Here is a 24,110-nt window from a genome sequence, read left to right on the forward strand (position 1 = left end):
ACAAACTCACTGAGCACGTGCTTAATTTCAGACCAGTACAGGAGCTAGGGATACAGTGGATACTGTGGATACAGTGGATACAGTGGAGTGGCCACATCTAATTTCTGTCAGAGGTCTTCGGTTGGGTCCTGGTTCCTCTGCTCTCTCCTCTGGTTCCCAGAGCAAGTCATTTAAATTCCCTAATCTTAGTTTCCTCATCTGTAAATAGGAGAAATAAAACAAACTGGCAGCTGTACATATACATGGGAGCAGTTGGCTGTTCCTACTATGATGGTGATGAAGATGATGACAGTGACAATGATGTTGAAATGGGTAAGTGTTCTTATTTTTAAAGAGTGTATTTACCAATAATTCCTAAGAATTTTCATGCTACTGTTAATGGTAAGTCACTGGAGCTGAGCACAATGCTTTACAGGGATCATGAAGGATTTTCTCAAGGCTCCACTTTGCTGGATAGCAGTGTGGCCAGTGGCTAGTGTCTGTAGTAGAATTTAGGAGGTCCTTGATTTCTCAGCTGAAGTGTGTCTGGGGCTGAGTCTGATGAGTGGTAATGTGTTACGCTAGAGCTCATGATTGTAATTACAGTCATTTGTTACTTATGGGACTAGAAGCCCTTGGAGGGCAAGGCTGCCATATTCATCTTGGGGTCCCAGCTACTAGTAGGGTGCTTTGCACATGGAGGTTATTAACAAAGAGGACTATATACACTACAACAGATTAAATGAGATTTCAGGAATACAACAAACCAAGTGTAATGAACAGACCTTGTTTGTATCCTGGTTAGAACAAATCACCAGCAAGAGCACATTTCAGACAGCTGAACAAATTTGAATGCAGAATGGGTTTAGAGGATGTGAGGGACCTAATGTCAGCTTTGTTAGATGGAAAATGTCATGCAGGTTGTGGAATAAAGGGTCTTTATTTTCATTTTTCAGGAGAATGAAATGTTTAATAATAAAAATCACCTAATACCTTGAATTTAAAACTGTAGCAGTAACAAAAGAGGAAGAAGGAAGGTAATAGTAATGAATTAGGCAAAATAGTTGTTCAAATTGGGTTATGGACACCTTGTACCTTATTTTTTTTGTACTATTGAAAGATTTCATAATGAATCATCTTTTTCCATAATAAAAGCACACACTCAAGCCTCTCAGTCCTGTTCCTTGTCTGGGACACCGTAGAGAGTTCATGGGGTACTATAAGACAGTGTGGGGAATGGAGCTTACCTCCCTTAGGAGGCCAGCCTGGGCAGACAGAATCCCTCACTCACCGGCAAAGGCTCCTCTCTTTGTCAGCAGTCTCAGTAGCCACAGGGCCCTTGGGGCCCCAGAAGTCATCTTCGGTCCCCAGAGGCTCCATGTACAGGTTGCCCAGACAGGAAGGAGAAGACACATGGAGAGGTTCCACCTGTGATGCTTGTGGGGCATTTCCTTCTGGAGAAAGAAGGTAGTGAGCAGCTCTATGTTGTCCTGCCTGGTCTCCCAGCCCCCACTGCTGGCCTACACCTGTGCCCTTCCAGAGGCTACTCTGCATGGGTGTGTCAGGGGTGTGCCTGCAGCCTCTGTCCCTGCCCCTGGGCTACATACCTGCTTTCTGAGACCAACCCCTATTGCCCCCGACCCAGTCTCTCTTCACCTTCTCTACCTATTGGTCCAGAAGTGTCATCCTGCCTAGCATGTCCCCAGTGGACAGGTTGAAAGAAGAACCTGGCTCAAAAGATGAGATGGATGTGCAGGGTTGCAGAGTGGCTCAAGTGGTAGAGTGTCTGTGTAGCACGTGTGAGGTCCTGAGTTCAAACCCCAGTAATGCAAAAAAAAAAAAAAAAAGATGGATGTGCAGGAGATTCCCAGATCTCAGAAGCCCAGGATGGGAGACCAGGTCCTGGTGTAGGGTCTGATGCAGGTTATAGATGTTGGAGAGGGGAAGCACCAGCCCCCAAAGCTGGGAGGGAGGGAAGCAGAAACCCCTCCAGATTCTAGGAAAAGAGGATCTCCTTTGGGGTGGGGCCTTCAGATGGAGACCCATCCGTCCCACAAAAGAGGCAGGGGGATGGAGGGGATGACCTGCCCCATCCCTCCCCATTTCTCTTTCAAATACCTGAATGTTGTCTCTGCCATTTGAGTGAGGTCCTGATCTTATCCATCTCTCCTCCTTCTGGGCCTTCAGTCTGGATCATCACACCTGGCTTCCTACACACAGTCATGTTCATTTTTCTCTCTGATGTCAGGGAAGCTAGCGATGTCTCTGTGACATACCCACTTAAAATTCAGCTCCTTTGATGCATTACCCGACTCTGTGACTCTCCTCCCATCCACCCATGCATCCACACCAGAAAGAGGCACCATCCTGACTCCTTCCTGGCTGTATGGTTTGAATGTGTCCTTGAAGTTCACACATTGCAAAGTTAATGCCCAGTGCAACAGTGGGGAGATGAGATCTTTAAGAAGCGAAGAGTGGATTCACTGTTGCTAGAGCAGATTTGCTATAAAAGTGAGTCATCATGAGATTGCAGAGCTAAACAGAGCCAGGAAAAAAACAAAGAAATTATAGCTTTCAGAGTGAGATAGGCCTCACACACTGGATCTTCTACTCCTGAGTTCTCTCCTCCCACACTTGCACTTCCCAGTCACTAGAGCTATAAGAAATAATCCTTGTTTTCTATGAGTACCCAGTCTCACATTTCTGTTACAATAGCACAAAATGAACTGAGACATTTGCTTACCCTGACAGCTGATCTGGACAATACCTCTCTGGTAGCTCTCCTTCCTATCCTCTTCTATCTACATCCATGGCCTGAATCCTAGTTCCAGGCCAGGCATCTGTGGCCTGAACCACTGCAGCATCCTCCAAAAGGTTTCCTGCTTCTGCTCTGGTCTCCCTCAGGCCATGTTCTGCACAGTGGATGATCTTATATGAACCCAAGACATCTAATCACTGCTGAAGCCCTATGATGTTTCTCCATTGCTTCTGGATAAAACAGAAAATATTAATATGGTCCAAAGAGTCTTGATGTGGCCTCTGTTCCCCTCCAGCCCCCCCCCCCCCCATGCCACTTTGTCTCTGCTCACTGACCTCTAGGCCAGGGGAAATAAAAAACAATTGGCTTAAGTTTCACCTGCATGCTTGTTTCAACAAAGACTGCATCAAAAGAAACTGGCTCACTTCAGAAATTCTGATTCACTAGGCCTGGAGTGGGGCCTGAGATTCTGCATTTTTATAGCAGTTCCAGGTGAGAGGGATGCTGATGCTACTCACTCATGGACCACATTTTGATTAGGGCTGCCCATGCAGTGGGCTTTCTAGTCCTTAAAGGAGCTGAGTTCTCTCCATTCTTACATCCTCTAACTCTGCCTGGAGTTCACTCTGGTCCAGCTTACTCTTCCCAATTTCAGAGCTCAACTCAATTCCTTTGGATGAGGTGAGAGAGGCCATCCATGCACTCACACCAACCCCATTTGCAACTATGCAGACTTGGGGGAGAACCGGTGCCTGTCTCCCTGCTAGAGTGAACTCCTAGAGGTTAGGCTATGCCTGCCTTGTTCACTGCTGTGTCCTCAGATTCCCCACCTAGTGACTTATGCACAGTGGGTCTGCAGAGAACGTTGGTCAATAAGTGGATCACTTATTCTAAGCTTAGGAACCTGACCCTTCCATTTCAGGTGAGGCACAGCAGCTGGGTGGCCATGCATTTCCTGAGGGTTGAATATGACTTTCGTGCCTTCAGGATCCCTATGAAGCCTAGTGTGTGTGTGTGTGTGTGTGTGTGTGTGTGTGTGTGTGTGTGTGTGTGTGATATGTGTGTGTATGTATGTGGTGACAGTGATCATGGTAATTGTCTTTATTCTAAAGGCCTTTCCATGTCTTTGTCTTCCTCCTATAGTTCCCAACTTTCTGTACTATGGCCAAACTGTACTAGAGGTCAGTGGTTATGACACTCTGCTGGGCCCAGAGGACTTGCTCACTCACTCACTCACTCTTTTCATCTCCTTGTTTGTTTAATAGAAGGGTTTAAGCAGGCAAGTCATATGATTCTATTTTTACCATATACCCAAAGCATCCTATTCATCCATCACTCTGCTTGTAGTTTCTTGTTTTTTTTCCTGGCTGTGTTTATCTCTCTCTTACCACACCAGGTCTCTTTCAGCATCTCTAAGTTCTGGAGCAGTCATAAGGGCTCAGCACTGGCCCTGGATCAGTCAGAGGGTTCTTGGTCCATCCCTTACCGTCTGCTGGAGATAAGCAGCTGAGGTCTCTCTTCCTCCAAGGCCTTCAGCTCCTCTCTCACCTGCTTACTCAGAGGAGCCTGGTCCAGCCTGTAAGCACAAAGTAAACCTGGTTCTCATGGGATTCAACACAGGATACCAAGACCTTCAGGATCCAGGATTTGGGACTTTGCACCTGCTAAAGGAGTCTGTCACAGTCAGGTTCCAGCAAATCAAGCTATGAGGTGTATGAGGTGGAGCTAGAATGAGGTGACTGACTAGGGAGTACTCTTGGGCCAACACCAGGATTAGGGGATGGAAGGCAGCAGGACTGGGCAGCGGGAGACATTGGCTGAGAGGCTGTCTCTGTAGAGGTCTCGGCCAGGTGACAAGGAGTTTTGTTTTGTTTTTGTTTTTGTGGTACCAGGGCTTGAACTCAAGGCCTACACCTTGAGCCATTCCACCAGCCCTTTTTGTGTTAGGTATTTTAAAGATAGGGTCTTGCAAACTACTTGCCTAGGCTGGCTTCAGACTGTGATCCTCCTGATCTCTGCCTCCTGAGTAGCTAGGATTACAGGTGTGAACCACAGGTGCCTGGTGCCAAGGAGTTTTGAAACGAAGCTGACCGTTAGAAACTGTCCAGAGTTAGGATGAGGAGTGGGAAGGAGGCAGAAACCTTCCCAGAATTTCAGGGAGTCAGTTCCCCTGTGAGGGGGGAAAAGCTTAACAAGTAACTGTTAAGCTGGTGCCTGAATCCAGGTTTCTGGTAAAGGTTAGTTCTGAAGAAGTTGATGTCCGAATGCAGTTGGTGGGAGCAAGCTAGGGAGTGAAGTTCCCCCTGGTTGTCAAGGCTAGTCAGCATCTGGAGAACCCTTCTTTATCTTCTGCTTTATCTTCTTTTTTAGGTTTGAAGTCAAAGTTGGCCTGGTTGAGGCCAGTGTACATGCTTCAGGCTTCCTGGACCATGTCCACCAACCAGGAAGAACCAGAGGACTCTGGACATGGGATCTGGAGCCTCTATAGTTCTCTGAGCACCTGAAAGTGCTTTTCTAGGGGCTGAAGGAAGTGTTCAGCTAGCATGTGTCTGTGGGTTTGTGTTAGTGAGGTAAAGGGAGGAGGAAGTGGCTGCAGGACAACTTGGTGGTGGCTGGTTGGAGAAGGACACAAATCTGCAAGGCTTCAGGGTGGTGGCAATCCTGGCTTGCATGAACCTCAGACTGGGAGCTCACTGCATGTCAGCCACTTAGGGCCCATTTAGCCTCCAGTGCTTGAGCTCTTCTGATCTTTCCCCACACTGTGTCTTTATCTTTGTCTGTCCCTGACTTAGCCAGACTAAGTCCTATTTCTCTTTCAGGTCTTATAGTAGTCCTCCCTGATCCATTAATCCAACTTGACCCTCTCCCAATGTTAAATTCCCATAATACTCTACCTGTGTGCTTCATAGCACTCAACACAGCTAATGAATCCACACTGTGTGCTCACAGGGGATTAAAGTCTGTCCGTTACTCCTTGTATAAACTTCAGGAGGCAGGATTGGAACCTGGGAACCATGCCATGAAAGAATGAATGAAAAGTGAATGAGTGCAGAACTGTTCTGGAGTAAAGTGAACCTGGGACTCCTTTAGAACATACAGGCACACTGATAATTGTCACTCTAGTATGCCCAACTCTGCTCAGCACCGTCCTTGTTTTTAACATTTGTACACTTTATTTCATTGCAATCTATGATCTGGATATGATATTCTCATTGCATAGATGAGGAATATGAGTCTCAGAGAAGACATTATCTTCTCTGAGTCACATCGTGTCAGAGTAAGTGGCACAGCTGGTAAAGAATCAGGCTGACTATGCATTTACTGTCCATTTTCCTCCCCCTGTTCCATCTCCCATCACCCCTCTTCAACTCCTCCCCTGTCCCCTGCCCAGAAGGGACCCACAGGGCCTTACCACAGGAACTTGAGGTGGCAGGTGGGATGCCTGAGTCCTCCATAGAGCAGCCTCACGCCATGGTCGCCCAGGTCGTTCTGCTGTAAGTCAAGCTCAGTCAGTCTGGGGCTGACACTGAGCACAGAGGCCAGGTCCTGGCAGCAGCTTGGTGTGAGGCCACAGCCCACTAGCCTGCAGGAGAGTTGCACATGATCATTGTCTCAAGGGCTTGTTCCATTGGGTAACTGGGGTCTGACCTTTTCAATGGCTGTGGTGCTTAGGGGTCCTGGGTTGATGTTTAAGGAAGGAAAATAAGGACTTTCCTGGGAGGTTTTAATTTCTTCTGGCACTCAAGGATCTCCTCAGGATGAGAGCAGCCTCCTTTTCTCACTCCTGGGGAACTCACAGGAATTCTGTCCATCCACTGTATCAACTTGGTATGAGTAATTTACTCAATCTCCCATCTGTAAACTCCCATCTGTTAACAACATTAGCCCTGCAAAGTACTCAGTAGTGAACATTGGATGCCCAGATAGGTGTCAATAGTAAGTGCATTTCCAGTCCATTAGAAAAATTGGTGAACCTCTAATATAAAGACCAAAGTTGAGAGGAAGTGTGAAAAGATAAATTGGAACTAAGAATCTATCCTGGGCTCCCCAGTACAATTGGGGTCTGGCATATGCTCTGTCCCTTTCCAGAGCTGTGTCTAACCCACTGCATGCCGTGCTGACAGTGCTAAACTCTTAGCTTGCCTTGTCTTATCTAGGTGGATAACTCCATGGCTCCCACAGCTGAGCTGTAAGCCCAGTGGAGTTGAGGTAGGGCTCTTCTAGCCTTCTGCTGCTAGACCCGAGGAAGGGTGTGAAATCCATGATGTCCAGAGAAGTCTGAGTTCTCTGTCTTTATGGGTCAGGAGTCACAGGGACTGGAACAGCTCATGTGAGAGCTAATGCGAGAATGCAGGGGATGGGTGTTTTACTCTGGCTTTCCAGATAAAGTGCCTCACATCCTTGCAGTGTATTCCCTGCCCTATCCTGCAGTGTGATGGCTACAGACATGCACTGACCCTGGGGGTGCTTGGGAACAAGGCTTATTGTGTGGCCCATTTAATTTAGTAAACACTGTAATCTTGATAGGTAAAACCTCTTTAGAAGGCAAAATTAGCAATGCCCATAGCAATTCTCAGAAATTAGACTATGAATTATAGTTGTACATCAGCATTCATGGAAAAGAATTTTAATTTCAGTTCTTATTTACATTGGCAAATAAGAACTGATACAATCCAGCTGCTGTAATATGGGATTATCAAAACACTAATGGTGAATCCATGTAGTGAAATTCCATGCCATGGTTAAAAAGAACGAGGCAACTTTGTGTTTACTGATGTGGGACTATGTCCAAGATCTAGTTTTTTATTATCATATTATTGTTATACTGGGGATACATGGTGACATTTACAAAAGTTCTTATAATATATCTTAATTAAATTCACCTCATCCATCATTCTCCTTTATCTTCCCTCCCCCATTCTTAGAACAATTTCAACAGGTCTAATTTTTCCATTTTCATACATGAATACATAATATTTCCACCATTTTACCCTCCTACACCCTTTACTTACATCCTCTCCCCTCCTACTGGTAACAACCCCCTCCCCTCAGTAAGGCTGTGCATTCCTGTGAGACACAGGCTGTCTCTGGGCAATGCTGTCTGGTGATCCCCAGCTTTTGAAGTTTTGATCCAGCTTTGGCCACCTTGGTCTTCCACAGCTGGATGTGCTGAACTCCTAGAAGAGCTTTTGGGACCTCAACTGTCGACTAAGATGGCAGTATGAGAGTGCTGGGCAGGTAGAAAACCAGGCTTTGAGGTCAGACCTGGCTTCAAATCCTAGTGCTGCTGCTTCCTGTCTATTTGATCTTGGAAAATATATTAGTCCTTCTTTGACTCAATTTTGTCACCCATAAATGTAGTGAGAATTAAATATTACAGGTGGGATGGAGTTCCTAGCCATTCTGAGATTACTGACCTTTGATATTAGGAGATCCCAATTGGTTCCCTTCCTTCTCTCCCATCCACCCATCTCTTGCTTAGGAAGATTATGGGGAAAAGCAGGCAATTGCTCTGTGAAGAAGGTGTGGCCTTGGGAAGAAGGGAGGGAAATGCAAGGAAGACCAGAGACCTAAATAGCAACTCTCAGGGCTTAGGCAGACAGCAAAAGGAGACTCACCTCAATGGCTGTTCTATGAGCATACATGCAAGTATGCACGTGTGTGTGTATGTGTGTGTGTGTAACTTCATATACTAGATGAGGAAAGTGCAAAGAGGCTAGTGAAAGGTGAACAATCACTTTTGTTCTATATGGTAGGAGATAGGACTTTGTTCCACAGACTGAATTAAGTGGATACTGATGAGTTCAGTTGTCTATGACTGGGCCTCATGCTATGCAACTGGAGGAACTATAATAGAAGACATGACTTGTGAGGACCAGAAAGTAACAGGTAAAAGGAAACAGTGCTCTGAGCACATCACCCATGAATCCTTACAATGATTATGCAAGATTCATATTGTTACATCCTCTCCTGTTGTAGACTGTGAAAACGGTCACAAATCCCTCCCTACCCCCTGCTTCACTCTGCACCATTACTGCTTAGTAATATACTCTCATGAAGAGCCAGAGATCTTTTCTTTATGCCTACAATCTGGTCTGGTCCTCATGGAATCCACTGTGGGCAATGGATCCTAGGAATAGTGACTCAGAAAGGGGCATGGGAAGTGCTTCCGCACTGGGATTTGGCTTCTTTGCTACATGAGATGTCCTGAGACCACCCCCTTAGTCCCTAGTTGGGTGAGATTCCTCCTGAGCCTCCATACTGCACTGAGTTTCTACAAGTTCTCCACCCCACAGAGTGGATCCCCCTTCTCTCTTCCTCTTTCTTAGCTGCCACATGATCATATACTATCTCTCCATTCCCCTGCCTACCCATCACTGCATTTTTAACCTAAGAGGAGCAGTTACTGCACTCACCATAACACGTAGTGTGGTTGTGTCAGCTCCTGGCAAAGGTGCCTGTTTTGAGCCTCTATTAGCATGTAGAAGTTCAGCCCTAGCTGGAGTCTCAGATTGAGCTCCAGGCTAGGAGCTCAACCTGAATCTAAGGGCTTTGTAACCCTCAGTCATAGCTGGCCAACATGTGGGAGACGTACAGCAATCACCTTGACTTTATCACCTTTTGGTTCAACAAACACCCAAAGAAACCATGGAGCATATACTTGGTCCACACCAATTTGCCCCATAAGGCCTCTGGAAATGCACAGGCTACTGTGGGGACAGGAACAAATAACAGTAAGTCAGTTTTAGATCAAAACCCTTCAATGTTTTCCTGCATCATTCAACGTCCTTGTCTTGAACTCTAGGATCATGCTGACCTGAATTTTTATCATCTCTGTCCTCATTTCTTATCTCTTTTATCTCCATCCTCACCTGTCTTCTTTCTTTTGCTGAAATCCTTTGAATCTTTTCACCTGACACTTCTTTTGCCTTGAACATTCTCACCTGATAGTTCATGGTTTGTTCTCTCACTTAAAATTGCATACTCATGCTCAGAATCCCTACTACTTTTTCTGCTTTATGTTTTCTAGAGTCCATATCATCTACATGTATTTTACTTACTTATTTGGCTTTTTGTCCTTACACCCTTTCAGAATGTAAACTCTATGAGGGAGGAGTTTTGCCCACTTTTGTTAGTAGCCCTACCTATATGCCTAGAGAAGTGCACTTCATAAATATTTATTGGATGAATGAATGTAGGAGCATCAAGAAGTCAGGGGAAACTGAAGGACAGGTGTATCTGGCTCACTAAGGTGAGGGTGGAGGTCAGGGACACTACTGGCTGGCAGGGAAGATGGGAAATCACAGCACATTTTAAGTTGAATCATGTTGGCATACAGATAGAGTGTGAAGCATTGGAGAATGACAACTGAGACATACCCCTTGTATAGTCATGGGAACCTCTGGACTAGCACTAGAGTCCTGTCTGTGCATTCAGGATAAGTCAAGTGAAAAACTATAGTTTATTAACCATTGACATGTCCTAAAATGTGCAAATCCATGCACCAAAACACAAGAAATACAAAAAAATCAAGGCAACATGACTGTTCCAAAAGTCAACAACTCCACTAGTGATAGTGAAGCAGATGAAACCCCAGACAAAGAATTCAAAATAATGATTATAAGAATGATCAACAAAATCAATAGGATTCAAATAGATACCTAAATGAATTCAAAGGGAATACAAACAAACAACTTAATGAAATAAGGAAGATGAGGCAGTATATGAAAGGGGAATTCAATAACAACATAGAAATTCTGAAAAAAAAAGTAGAAACGCTGAAAATGAAAAGCTCAATAAGTCAAATTTTAAAATTCAGTTGATATTAATTATGGACTTTAAGAAAAAAATATTTTACTGTCTCCATTATCCTGTGGGTTTATTTGTTGTATTGTTTATCTGTGTTTCATTTCATTCCAAAAGTGGTTGGTGATAACATCTGCATGAAATTAATTTGTTGAAAAAGAATAAAGAAAAACTGAGCTAAAAAGTTAAAACAAAATTCAACTGAAATCTTTATTAAGAGACTGGATCAAGTTGAAGACACCATATTAGGGCTGAAGACAAGTTGGTGTATTAGAAGATTCAGATAAAGAAAAAATAAAACTCATGAGTGGAATATCTAAGATCTCTGGTACACTACTACAAAATCATACCTATGAGTTATGGGCCTAGGAGAAGAAGAAGAGGTGCAAGCTAAAGGCACATAAAACAATTCAATAAAATAATCACAGAAAACTCCCAAAATCTGTAGAAAAAGATGGTCATCCAGGTATTGGAGGCTTTTAGGACACCAAACAGACAAGACCAGAAAAGAGCCAGTCCAAGGCATAGGAGAGTTAAAAATAAGGTGCACAGAACTAGGAAACACTGAGAACTGCAAGAGAGAAACATCAAGTCATCTGTATAGACAATCACATCAGAATAACAACAGATTTCTCAACAGAAACTTTAAAAGCAAGGAGGGTATTAAACTATTTATTTTAATCCCTGAAAGAAAATAATTGCCAACATAGATTTCTGGACCAGCAAAGCTATTCTTCACAATTGATCAAGAAATATAAACCATTGATAATAAATAAAAACTAAAGGAATTAGTAATCACTAAACCAGCACTGTAAAAGATACTTAGAGAAATCTTATACACAGTAGGGGAAGATAAAAGCAACCATGAAAATACAGGAAAGAATAAGTCTCACTGCATGAGTAGATGAGTGAATGAGGAATAAGCAAGAACTGAACTCTTCAGAAACAACAAAATAGCAGAAATTAATGCACACCTTTTGGTAATAACTGATGTTAATGGTCTCAATTCTCCAATCAAAAGACACAAACTTGTGGATTGGATTGAAAAACAACACCCAACCATTTGTTGCCTATAAGAAACACATCTCATAGGCAAAATAAATATAGATTTAAGTAAAGGATGGAAAAAGATGCTCCACACAAATAGAATATCTGAATGAATATGTGAAAACAAACTGTGTTAGCTAGACTTGTATCTAATAAGGCAATCTTCACACCAAAATTAGTCAAATGAGACAAGGTCACTTCACACTCATAAAGGGAATAATCTATCAAGAGGATATAACAATTGTAAATATACATATACTGAATGTCAGTGACCTAATTTCATAAGACAAACACTACTGGACATAGAAGCACAGGTAAACCCCAACACAATAGTAGTTGTTGACTTTAACACCTCACTCTCACTGAGGGATTGGTCATTCAGACAAAAAATCAACAAAGAAACTGCAGAGTTAAATCGCAGTATAGATCAAATGGACTTGAAGTACATCTATAGAATACTCCACCTAACAACTTTAAAAGACATGATCTTCTCAGCAGCCCATGGAACTTTCTGCAAAATAGATGTTTCAGGACACAAAATAAGTCTTAACAAATACAAGAAAATTGAAATAATCTCCTGTATTTCATCTGACCACAATAAAACTAGATACTAATAACAAAATAACTACACAAAATATTCAAACACATGGATGATTGAGTGGAAAATTAAAACAAAAACTTCAAGAATCAAATGAAAACAAAAACCCAGCATACCAGAACCATTGGGATATAGTAAAGACAATGAGAAGTGCCTGCATTAAAAAAACCAGAGAGATATCAAATAGACAACCTACTGATACACCTCAATCGCTCAGAAAACAATAAAACAAACCCAAAAACATTAGAAGCAAAGAAATAGTACAGATCAGGGCAGAAATTGCTGAAATAGAGACTAAAAGAACAATACAAGGTAGCAATGAAACAGAGTTGGTATTTTGAAAAGATAACTGAGATTTGCAAACTCTTGGCCAAATTAATCAAGAGAAACAGGGAGAAGACAAATTAAAAAAATTAGAGATGAGAAAGGGGATCTATCACAACAAATACCAATGAAATTTAGAAGATCTTTAGAGACAACTTTGAAGACATATTTCAATAAATTGGAAAATTTAGAAGAAATGAATAAATTTGTAGCCTTCTTTGTTTTGATTTTTTTTAAAAGATAGGATCTTGCTTTATTTTCCAAGCTGGCCTGGACTGCGATCTTCCTACTTATGCCTCCCACATAGCTGAGATGACAGGTGTGAGCCACCACATTCAGCTTTTTTGGTTGAGATTGGGGTCTTGCTAACTTTTTGTCTGGGCAGGCCTCAAATTGTTATCCCTTTAATCTCTATTTCTGAGTAGCTGGGATTACAGACTTGGTCCACCGTTCCCAGCATCCAATGTCATTCTCCACAGAAATAGAAAAATCAATCCTTAAACTTATATGGAAGCATAAGAGATTCCGAATAGTTTAAGTAATCTTGAGCAAAAAAGAGATGCAGGAGGTATCACAAATTATACTACAGAGCCACGGTAACAAAAACTTCATGGCTGTGGCACAAAAACAGGTAGATCAATGGTGTAGAATAGAACACTCAGAAATAAATCCAAACAGATACAGCCATTTGATTTTTGACAAAGTAGCAAAAAGCATGTTTTGGAGAAAAGACAGTCTCTTCCACAAATAGTGTTGGGAACTATTGTTGGAAATGTATATTCACATTTAAAAGATTGAACTAGAGCTCTCACACTGTACAAAAATCAATTCAACATGGAGCACATATCTCAATGTAAGACCTAAAACTTTGAAGCTTCTAGACTAAAAACATAGAGAAAATACTTGAAGACATGGGCATAAGAAATGACTTCTGAGCAGGACTCCAATTGCTAAGAAAATTAAAGTGAGAACTGACAAATGGAATTCCAACAAATTACAAAGCTTCCACATAGCAAATGAAACAAGGTTCATAATCAAGAGATAACACAGAATAGGAGAAAATCTTTGCTACTTATTCTTTAGATAAAAGATTAATATTCAGAATCCATAGAGATTAAGTTTACATATTAAATGATATATAAAATTTGAACAAAAAAAGCAAATAATCCAATTAATAAATGGACAAACGAATTAGACAGTTCTCAAAAGAAGTTCAAATGGCAAAAAAAAACATGAAGAAATGTTCAACATCCTAAGCCATAAAGGAAATGCAAGTCAAAATGACATTGGGATTCCATCTCACCCCAATCAGAATGGGTGTCATCATGATAACAAACAACAGATGGTGGCGAGGATGCAAGGAAACAGAAACCTATATATATTGTTGGTAGGAATGTAAATTAGTATGGCCACTATGAAAACCAGTATAAACATTCCTCAAAAAACTAAAAATAGAACTATCATATGATCCTGCTATGCCCATCTTTGGGCATATGTCTGAAGGAATGTAAGCCAACACACAACAGAGGTACCTGAAATTCATGCTTATTGCAGCATTGTTCACAATAGCCAAGTTGTGAAATCAGCTTAGGTGTCCAACTCCTCTGAATGGATAAGGAAAATGTGGTGTATAAACACCATGATATATTATTCATTAATAAAGAAGAATGAAATTATGTTATTTATAGGAAAACGCATGGAAATGGTGATTATCACAATAATCAAGTTAAGTCAGGCTCAGAAAGACAAATATTGCATGTTTGCACTCATATGTGGATTCTAGCTATTCAGGAGGCAGAGTTCAGGAGGATCGTGATTGGAAGCCAGACAGGGCAAATAGTTAGCAAGATCTTAACTCAACAAAACCCAACACAAAAAACAGGACTGGTGGGGTGGCTCTTGTGGTAGATCACCTGCCTAACAAACATGAGGTCCTCAGTTGAAACCCCAGTACCACCAAAAAGATAATAACAATATAATATGATTGTAAGAGTGGGCCTGTTTAGGAGAGAAACAAGAGACGAGGAAGGGGAAAAGGGGAGTGTGATAGGGAGTGAATATGATTGAAGTACATTTTATATATATATGTTATATGTTCTATATTAGTACATATATGTACTATATATAGATATATGCACTCTATTAGTACGTTAGGTATTATATATTGAAATGCACTATATATTATATTAGTGTGTTATATATTATATTATATATTATATCATATATTAGTACATTATATATAACATATATATTAGCCATCTATTTCTCTGCATCCTAGTGTCACAGGGTCTCACCCAGCTTTCTCTTTAGCACAGTGATCACTGTTGCCCGTTTTCCCCAGTGGAAAGTGTCAGGTGAGATACTCAGCAAGGCACATTTGGTGGTTTGGTGAGGGCAAATCTCTCACCAGTTCTGACTTGGATAGGACAATACTAGGGTACACAGGGACTCCATCTGTGAATTGGTAGACCCATGGGAGATGGAAACTATCTGGCTTGACTTCCCATCTTCTCCAGGGCACAGTGCACAGGCCTGGTGGCTGTTGGGAAGGAAAAATCTGACATTTTGAGGACCATATGTAGATTCCAAGTTGTGGACAGGGCCCTCATACATGAATTAAGGTCTGTGTGCATCTTGCTAATATCCAGGTGGCTGAGGGAATGCGACATTAAATAGAAAAATAAAGATGCCATAATCGGTCACGAGAATATTTGTTGGAAGGAAGGAAAATCTATGGTAGCACCTAAATGCACTTTGATTTTTATTTTTGAGCAAGGGCACTGCAATTTCATTTTGTACTGAGTTCTGATAATGACACAGTTGGTCCTGACTGGAGGAGCAGGTTTTATTTAGATAGGGAAGAAAATCTAGGTTAGAATATGCTGAATTTAGGGGCCTCTGGGACCCAGAGGCTGGGTCTGGAGTTGCAGATGGAGACCTGGAAGGCAGCGGAAGGAGGGGGCACAGGATGAGATTGTGAGGAGAGGGCGTTCAGAAAGAGGCAGGAGGTTGAAAGTGGGGCCTAGTTATGCCTCTCTTGGTTGTCAAATACCTCACTCCATTCTAAAGTCCCCCTCTCCAGGTTACTCCAGAGGCACCCGCACACCCATGTTCATTGCGGCACTGTTCACAATAGCCAAGTTATGGAAACAGCCAAGATGCCCCACTACTGACGAATGGATCAAGAAAATGTGGTATCTATACACAATGGAATTTTATGCAGCCATGAAGAAGAACGAAATGTTATCATTCACTGGTAAATGGATGGAATTGGAGAACAACATTCTGAGTGAGGTTAGCCTGGCCCAAAAGACCAAAAATCGTATGTTCTCCCTCATATGTGGACATTAGATCAAGGGCAAACACAACAAGGGGATTGGATTTTGATCACAAGATAAAAGCGAGAGCACACAAGGGAGGTATGAGGATAAGTAAAACACCTAAAAAATTAGCTAGCATTTGTTGCCCTCAATGCAGAGAAACTAAAGCAGATACCTTAAAAGAAACTGAGGCCAATAGGAAAAGGGGACCAGGAACTAGAGAAAAGGTTAGATCAAAAAGAATTAACCTAGAAGTTAACACACATGCACAGGAAATCAATGTGAGTCAACTCCCTGTATAGCTATCCTTATCTCAACCAGCAAAACCCCTTGTTCCTTCCTATTATTGCTTATACTTTCTCTTCAACAAAATTAGAGATAAGGGCAAAATAGTTTCTGCCGGGTATTGAGGGGGTGGGGGGGAGAGGGAGGGGGTGGAGTGGGTGGTAAGGGAGGGGGTGGGGGCAGGGGGGAGAAATGACCCAAGCGTTATATGCGCATATGATTAATAAAAAAAATAAAAATAAATAAAGTCCCTGTCTCTCCTTTTTCTCACAATAGTTGCCTTCTTCCCCCCTTTTAGGGGGCTTGTTTCTGGACTTCTTTATGTTAGATGAGAATCCAAGGTTAGTTATATTGAAGACATGTTCCAGAACTTGGCATTTAGAGTACCCTGTATTGGGTAGATCTTTACAGACAATATCTGCTTTTTTTCTTGCTCCCAATCCTGAGTTTTAGATTGTAACCTAAGAAAGTCAAGGTCCAGGTGGTCCAGATGTGGTTCTGTGTCTGCCACCTGCCACGTCTCACAACTGAGGCAGATGGATACTTCCTCTGTGGCTTTGTTCATCCAGATCTCACTATTACACTATATGCTGCGTGGATTCCCCTTCCCCATACCCAATCCCTCTCCAACCCTGCTGAGGACTTCTGGCCTTGGACTTTGTTGAGGAGGCTGGGGGAAGCTCGCTGGGGTGGTGGAGGGTACTAGTTAAGGATTCTTGAGCTAGACAGACTGGAGTTCAGATCCTGTCTCTGTTGGTTACTAATTACAGTCTATGAGCCAGTTTCCTTATTTTATTTATTCACCTATAACATGGATTTTTCAAGCTTATTTGGTACATTGGTTGCAACGATTAACAAAGAAAATGTGTGCCATGTACTTGGGATGGTACCTGACTAAGGTTAGTGATGAAAAGATGCTGTTGATATGGGCCTTGAAACTCCCTATGTTGCTCAACCTTTTGCCCTCAGCTGCTGTGTCTTCAACAGTCTTTCTCTGTCCCTCTGTCCCAGAGCAGGTATGGCACTGCCTTTGGGTATCTGTGATTCCATGTCCTCTTGACCCTCCCATGACCTTGTTCTTCCTGGTTATCTGAGATCTTCACCCTCTCCTTTAGCAACTTCTTTGTCTACAAAATATGCTCAATTTTATAACTCATAAAGGAAAAATCTCAGATTCTTGATTCTAGCTTGTTCAATGTATTTCCAGATCAATCCAGAAGTGAAATAAAGACTTAGAAGAATATTACATGATCTTTCTTGTGCGTGAAATCTTTAAGTAGGCAAAGGACATAGAAACAAAGAGTAGAATGGTGGGTAAGTAGGGTAGGGGACAGGAAATGGGCAGATACCATTCCCTCAGCCTGGAACTTTCTCCTCATCTGCTTCACATAGTCAAACCTTTGTATTCTTTCAATCTATAGGACACTTACTCAAGAAGTTTTCTTCACTGGATCCTGGTCTGGGTCGGTTGCATGTTTGTTGGTACAACTCCTTGACTAATGTCAGTCTCTCCTATCCTCTGTGAGAAAAACTCCTGTCTGTTGACCACAGTAGCCTGGCATCCATCACAGTGTTGGTCACAGATGAAATAAATGAATATTTAATGATTACAGAGGCTAAGCCTCATCCTAGACCCAGCTTCTACCTTCACTCTCCTGCTCACCCCGCTCCAGGGGAGAACACAGGCCAGACTCACTGCAAGGTCTCCAGATGGCAGCTTGGGTGTCTCAGTGTCTCACAAAGACTCCGCACTGAAGAACAACTCAGCAGATTTCCACTTAGGTCCAGCTCCTTCAGCCTTCTGCTGTCCCTGAGAGTGGAGAAGAGAACCTGCCAAGAGGCACTGGTGATTGGAGCCCATGTGGACCTGAGGGAGAGAGAGGAACAGGAGAGATGTGACCTGTGTGTGCAGTGTCTGAGGTGCACAACAGAGTGGGACTCTGTCCCCTTGAGTGTCAGAACTCCATGGGAGATGCCATTGCCAGGACTGACCAGCCTCTCTGCCTGTCCCCAACCCCCTCTATGTGGCTCCTTATTCTACAGCCCTCAGCACGGCATCCTGATGGGCCCATTCTGTGTCTGCTGCTGCCTCAGTCTGGGTGTTCCTCCAGGGCAGGGGGCGACAACTGTCATCTTTTTTATCTGCAGTGCCCAGCATAGGGCCTCGCACAGGGGAAGCTTCCTTACTTCCATGTAAACATAACTGTCTTCATCTGGCACTAAATTCTTGAGATCCAGAAAGGAAAGGTGGAGATGGGATTTGGGAACTGGGGCATGAGAGGTGGTTTGAGGATGATTTTATGATGGGGTCTTGAATATGATCTTATATACTGCTGTCCATACTGGTTCACATGGGCCCCTTTCCCCTACCAGGATAGCAAGACCATAGAGATGGTCCTCGGGCAAGAGATGATAAAATGGGTGGCCCAGGAGAGAAGGTTTGCAGTCTGAATGGGGGAGGATGACAGGCTGCATCTGAGAGTATGAGTAGACTCATATGTGACTTCCACCTATTTAATGTCTCCATTTCCACACTACCTTAGTGTCTCATCTGCTCCAGGTTTCAACTATGCAAACTGTATACCAAGCTGTGGACTCCTGTATTTAATTCTTGCCAGATACCACTACTTTGCACTCACAGTAGTTCATTGGCCCACTCTGTCTCAATGTGCTTCTCATCTTAAATCATTTCTCCACCCTCCAAGTCTGCCAAACTGTGAAGAGATGTGGCTCTGGAGTCAGCTGTCTGCAAGGGAGACCCCCAACTCTGTCTCCCACTTAGTCTCCTCAGAAGTAAAACAAGGTAGAAATAGTACCTGCTACTAGAGAGCTTTCACAAGGGTGGCAAGACATTTCAGAGTCTCACAAAAGTCCTACTGCTGTTTTTAAGCTTAAAGAAGTAAAAACATCGGGGCTGAATGTGATAGTAATCCATGTACTCCTGTAATCTCAGTTACTCAGGAGGTAGAACTGGGTTAGAGGCAGCTAAGGCAAAAACTTTCAAGACCCTGTTTCAAAAAACAAGCCTAGCATGGTGGCACATGATCCCAGGTGATCCCAGGTATGGTAGTACCAACTGAATGGGAGGGGTTTCACAGTCCATGGCCAGTGTGGACAAACTGTTCAAACATGATCTGAAAACTAAAGCAAAAAGTTTCAGTAGTTTAGCACAAATGGTAGAATACTTGCCTAGCAAGTGCAAGGCCTGAGTTCAAACCCCAGTAACTCCAAAAAAAGTATAAACTTCAGAAGTATAAATGCTGTATATAAAGGTAGGCCATGGTGGTATACTTCTGTAATACCAGCTACTAGGGATGCAGAGGAAAGTAATGGAGATTCCACCTGAAAAACAAACTAAGCACCAAATGACAGGGGACATGGCTTAAGTGAGATAGAGCAATGTCCTCTTTATTTCCATGCACTTTTCTATGGGAAAATTGAATCATACTGTACATTTTGTCTATAGTCAGTTTCACATTCTTAACATATTACGGTTATCTTGTATTACTAAGAAGTCTGATAAACACCCTTTTGAATGGCCATGTGATATTCCTGGGGAGAAGTGTGAGGCTCTCAGTTCAATCCCTGGAGAAACGTTAAGCGTGACCAATGCTGACTGAAACAAAAAAATGAAAAAAATGTATTATTCAAATTTCAGAAAACTAAAGAAATGTGAAAGAAGCCAATTAATTAACCATTCAAAGATGGCTTCTTGGCTGCTCAAGTATAGCATTTATACTAACTGAAAGAAAAAATAAAAATTAGTCGAAATGCATGAGGCTCAATTATGAGCCAAACCCCAAAGCTATCCCTATGCCATCTTTGTTGCTTCAGCTGTCATCTCTGGCTGGCTGTCCCTCCCCCACAGCCTGTGGCCATTCTCCGTCATTTATTTCTGGACTCTCCTGTCTGTGTTCAGCAGCCTCCTTTCTGTTCCCCAACTTGCCTGGCTGACTCAGGGCCTCGCACATTGTCGTTCCCCCAGCCCTGCAAGCAGCAGAAGCCTCTGACTTTCCCAGGGATTCTCTCCAGGCTCCATGGGCCACTGTCCATTCCAAACTGTCCTGCTCTGGCCTTGTGTCCAGGATTTCTCTTGCTCCCATCTGGCCTCAGACTTGTGCCTGCTCTGAAGTCTTCTAAATGACCCATATTAGGCCACTGCTACTTGCAACCAGCATCCAGGTCCTTCAAGGCCAAGTCATGTTTATCACCATGAATAACTGGACACAACCTAACAAGTCCAAGATCAGGGAAATGGTGAAATCAGCCATGGAACTCTCCCCAGGGGGTATCATATATTTATCAGACTTCTGAGTAACATGAAAAGTAGACTGGATATAATAAGACAATAAAATTTACTACAAGATAAAATGTAACATATAGCTCAATTTCCCCCATATGAAAGTGCCTAGGAAAATAAATAACTATAAGGATATACCTCAATTCTTTGTAATGGGATTCTGATTGATATTAATTTTCCTCTTTGTGCTTACTTTTCTACAAGTAACATGAGTTTTATCAAGATAAAACCTTCAAGAACTTGAAAATAGAAGACTGAAATCTCTCCTTTTCTGGTCCACACTCTGGTACCTTGGCTATCCCTTTATGATTTCAGGTTTTACACAAGAACACAATTACTGGGTGTCTGTCTGTCTTCTCTCCTGGGTTTTGATCTCCTTAGTGTAGGGACTATGTTTTTCAATTTGGGATTGGTGGGATCTGGCATACCTCAGGGCTCAGTGAACAGTTATGGAGTGAATCATCTAAGGAGGAGACAGACACTGATGCTGAGTGATGCCACAGAGGCAGGAAGCCTGGGAGGGAGGTTCTCAGTGATGCTGCATGCAGGGTGATTACAAGAGCTACTTTATGAAAGAGTAGAGGTGTTTCAGGGTGACAGCCTGGGGCAAGAGTGGCATCATTGATAGGGAATGGTGGTTGGCTTGGGTAGTTAGAAGTCACTGGTGAGCTCCATCCTGTAGCCATGGGCCAGGCTGAGAGTGTCCCCAGTGCTCAGATCATGTGGCTCTGTGGGACCCACAGAGGATCTGGACTTAGGGGAGGGCTTGGATACTCACAGAACTACCCCAGGGGTAGCAGCTTGTCCCTGCTGTTCACCCTTATTCAGTTGAAGCCTCTTCACATGGCTGCAGAATTTAATGCAGAAAGTGACCACCAGGAGCTCCACGTCTGTCTGGACAAATATCTTTGTTCCTCGGAAATGCACCATAGCCTGGGCCACGAACTCCTCATCCTGAATCTCATACAGACAGTGGAACCACTCCAGAGAATATGGCAGCAGGAGCAAAGCTTCTGCTTGTGCCCACTGTAGCAGCTCTGATTTCCTCTCTGGAAGCAGCTGGCAGGTGAAGATGTTATCCATGGCTCTCATCCCCTGCTCACTTAAAAGTCCAAATAAGAAGCGTCTCGTAAGTGTTCCCAGCAGACCATTCTTTCTGAGCACTTTTTGCAACTTTTCCACACCTTTGTAAAGGCTAGGATGTTCACTTTTTTCCTCCTTATCCCCCAATACACAGAACATTGCAGCAAAGAACTCCTGGAAACAGGGGTCAGTAAAGCAGTAACTAGAAGAGTCGCAGTGCTTTTGAAGAATGCCCATCTTCAAGAAAATGGTTTTAATGGCTCTGTCTAACCTGTGCTTCCTGAGGCCACCTTCTCTAAATAGGGTCTTTTTTCTCCTGATGGCCTTAGCAGCCAGAGAGCAGATAACCCTGAGCTGGGTCTTCAGGAGTTTAGCTGGGAGAGCTTGTGCAAAGTAGTGCAGACAGAGGGCCGTGGTGGTCTGAAAGGTAGGCAGGAGCTCTTGTCCCCGCTCCATCTGCTGCTTCAGACAAGCACAGATCAGCCAGGACACCCAGGGCACGAGACCCAGGGTCAGGAGTGCTGGGTTTGATTCAACCAAGCTAAAGGCTCTACTTGCTTGGCCTTCCTCTGGGAAATATTTGTAGAAATATTCCTTCCTGCTGGACTCAGAGAAGCCCAGGACTTCCACCCAACGTGGCTTCTTCAAAGGAATGAGCTTCTTCAGTGCTGTGGTCCGAGCTATGATCATCAATGAAGCCTCAGGGAGCAAGGATTTCCACAGTAAACTGCTCAACAGTGTGTGCACTGGCTGTGGCTGGCTCCAGTGCAGACAGAACTCAGACGTCTCCTTCAAGACGCATTTTAACTCATCCACATCATCCAGGATGAAGAGCAGCTGCTTGGACTGAGACAGGATCTGGCCAATGGGAGCTTCAGGGGCTGCCCAGTCTTTTGCAATGAGCTCAGCCAGACTCAACACCCCACACTGATCCAGCTCCCTGCAGCTGAAGTAGAAGACATGCTGGAAGCGGTCCCTGTACAGCTGGCCTTCCTCCCAGGCTCCCCTCACCTGCCTGGCCAGTGTTGACTTCCCAATTCCAGCAGTCCCATGCAGTACAACTATCTGAGGTTCTTCCTGGGTACCAGGGCTGGGGTCAAACATGTCTTGGATCTCAATCAGATGTCCACGTTCCTGCACTTCATCCTGATGGCAGCTTTCCCAGATCTGGGGCTCCAGGCCTCTGGGAAGAGGTTTTTGTAGGAGTAGCAACTGTGTGAATTTTTGTTGCAAATACTCATTTTTCCAGGAATGTGTGGGGCAGGTCTTCTGTGTCTTCTGATTCTTGGATCTTTTTCTGCCTCCTAAGAAAGGGAGGGAAGATGGAACTTAAAGGAATAATATAGCGTTGTTCCTTCATTCATTTAATAACTAAAGCAATTTGGGCACCAATGCAAGCAATATGCTGCTTTGACTGTAGACAGTGGTGGAAATGACAGGAAAGAAATAACTAGCTAGTGACTATCCATTTTATTTCAGACACACATTTTGAACTCTACATTAGCCAATTTCTGTCTCTGTATCAATATCTGAGAGATACAACTTAAAAGAATGAAAACTTTATTTTGACTCATGATTTCCATCTAAGGTTTGCTGACTCTGTAGCTTTGGATCTGACGTGAGGCAGAAAATCATCTTAGGGGGAGCCTGTGGCAGAGGAAGATGCTCACCTCATGGCAGCCAGGAAGCAGATCCTGGTATCAGGGGAAAGGATACCTCTGCAGGGCACATCCCCAGTGACCTGCATCCTCTGGCTTGGCCCTAACTCCTCATTCCCACCACCTCCATCAAAATGTGTCTCTTTCTGTGGATTGGTTAGGTCAGAACCATCATGATGCAGTCACCTCTCAGTGCTTGCATCCACCAGCTGGGGACTAAGCCCTCAATGCATGAGCCATTAGGGAACACTTCACATCCAAACCAAAACAAACTCTCACAAGAATTCTGTGAGGTGGGTATTAACAATCTTATTTTTTAAGCCATGTACGTTTAGATATATAATTTTTCTTTTTTAGTAGCTAGTCTGAAACTTCTTGGTGGTGAGATTGTTCATTAAATAGAAAGATTTTTGATAAACAAGGTTTGGGTAGAGTTCCTCATTTTAAGTGACAATAAAGAGCTACTGTGTAACATTCTAGGGAGGATGGGTGTCTTTATTGCCAGGCAGTTTTGTTAGGCACTGAAACTTAGGCCATGCAAATTAGGGAAAAGCAGAATTGCTCTGTGTTACAGAGAAGAGCTGGTGAGGTTGGGTACTGCCAGAGTAAGGGCAAAAGAGAGAGGAATGCTGGCAGGAATATAAGGAAGATGTGAGCACCTTAACACTTCCTACAATGTCTTTGGTAGAGTTTTCACTCAGACCTTTGTGCAAGTGAATTTTCTTTTTGTGGAGCTTGAAAAGGTGCAAATTCTATACTGTAGAGTAGGAGAGACATGTGGAGTGAAAGCAGTAGAATGAAAGCTCAGATTGTTCCATGTCACACAGAAAGTGGGTGAGGTCAGTGTAAATCTGAGGGCAGTGAAATTTGAGTCTGTAGTCACTATGCCACTGCTCGGGGGTGCTGATATAAGAGTTGCAACTGAAGGAAGAACAAAAGAAAGGAAGGGAAG

General features: G+C 43.2%; 1 protein-coding gene across 1 annotated transcript in view; it reads right to left on the reverse strand.

The window, feature by feature from the left end:
* Positions 1-24,110, reverse strand: part of LOC109684890 (NACHT, LRR and PYD domains-containing protein 1) — a 45,444-nt gene that overhangs the window by 18,669 nt on the left and 2,665 nt on the right. The window contains exons 4-9 of the mRNA XM_020161487.2: positions 21,196-22,804; positions 17,814-17,984; positions 6,150-6,320; positions 4,224-4,313; positions 2,098-2,189; positions 1,271-1,433 (exon numbers count right to left, since the gene is read on the reverse strand). Coding sequence (XP_020017076.2) covers positions 1,271-1,433; positions 2,098-2,189; positions 4,224-4,313; positions 6,150-6,320; positions 17,814-17,984; positions 21,196-22,804 — 2,296 coding nt within the window. The remainder of the gene's footprint in view (positions 1-1,270; positions 1,434-2,097; positions 2,190-4,223; positions 4,314-6,149; positions 6,321-17,813; positions 17,985-21,195; positions 22,805-24,110) is intronic.

This window comes from Castor canadensis, chromosome 11 (assembly GCF_047511655.1).
Source record: "Castor canadensis chromosome 11, mCasCan1.hap1v2, whole genome shotgun sequence".
In the NCBI taxonomy this organism is placed as follows: domain Eukaryota; kingdom Metazoa; phylum Chordata; class Mammalia; order Rodentia; family Castoridae; genus Castor; species Castor canadensis.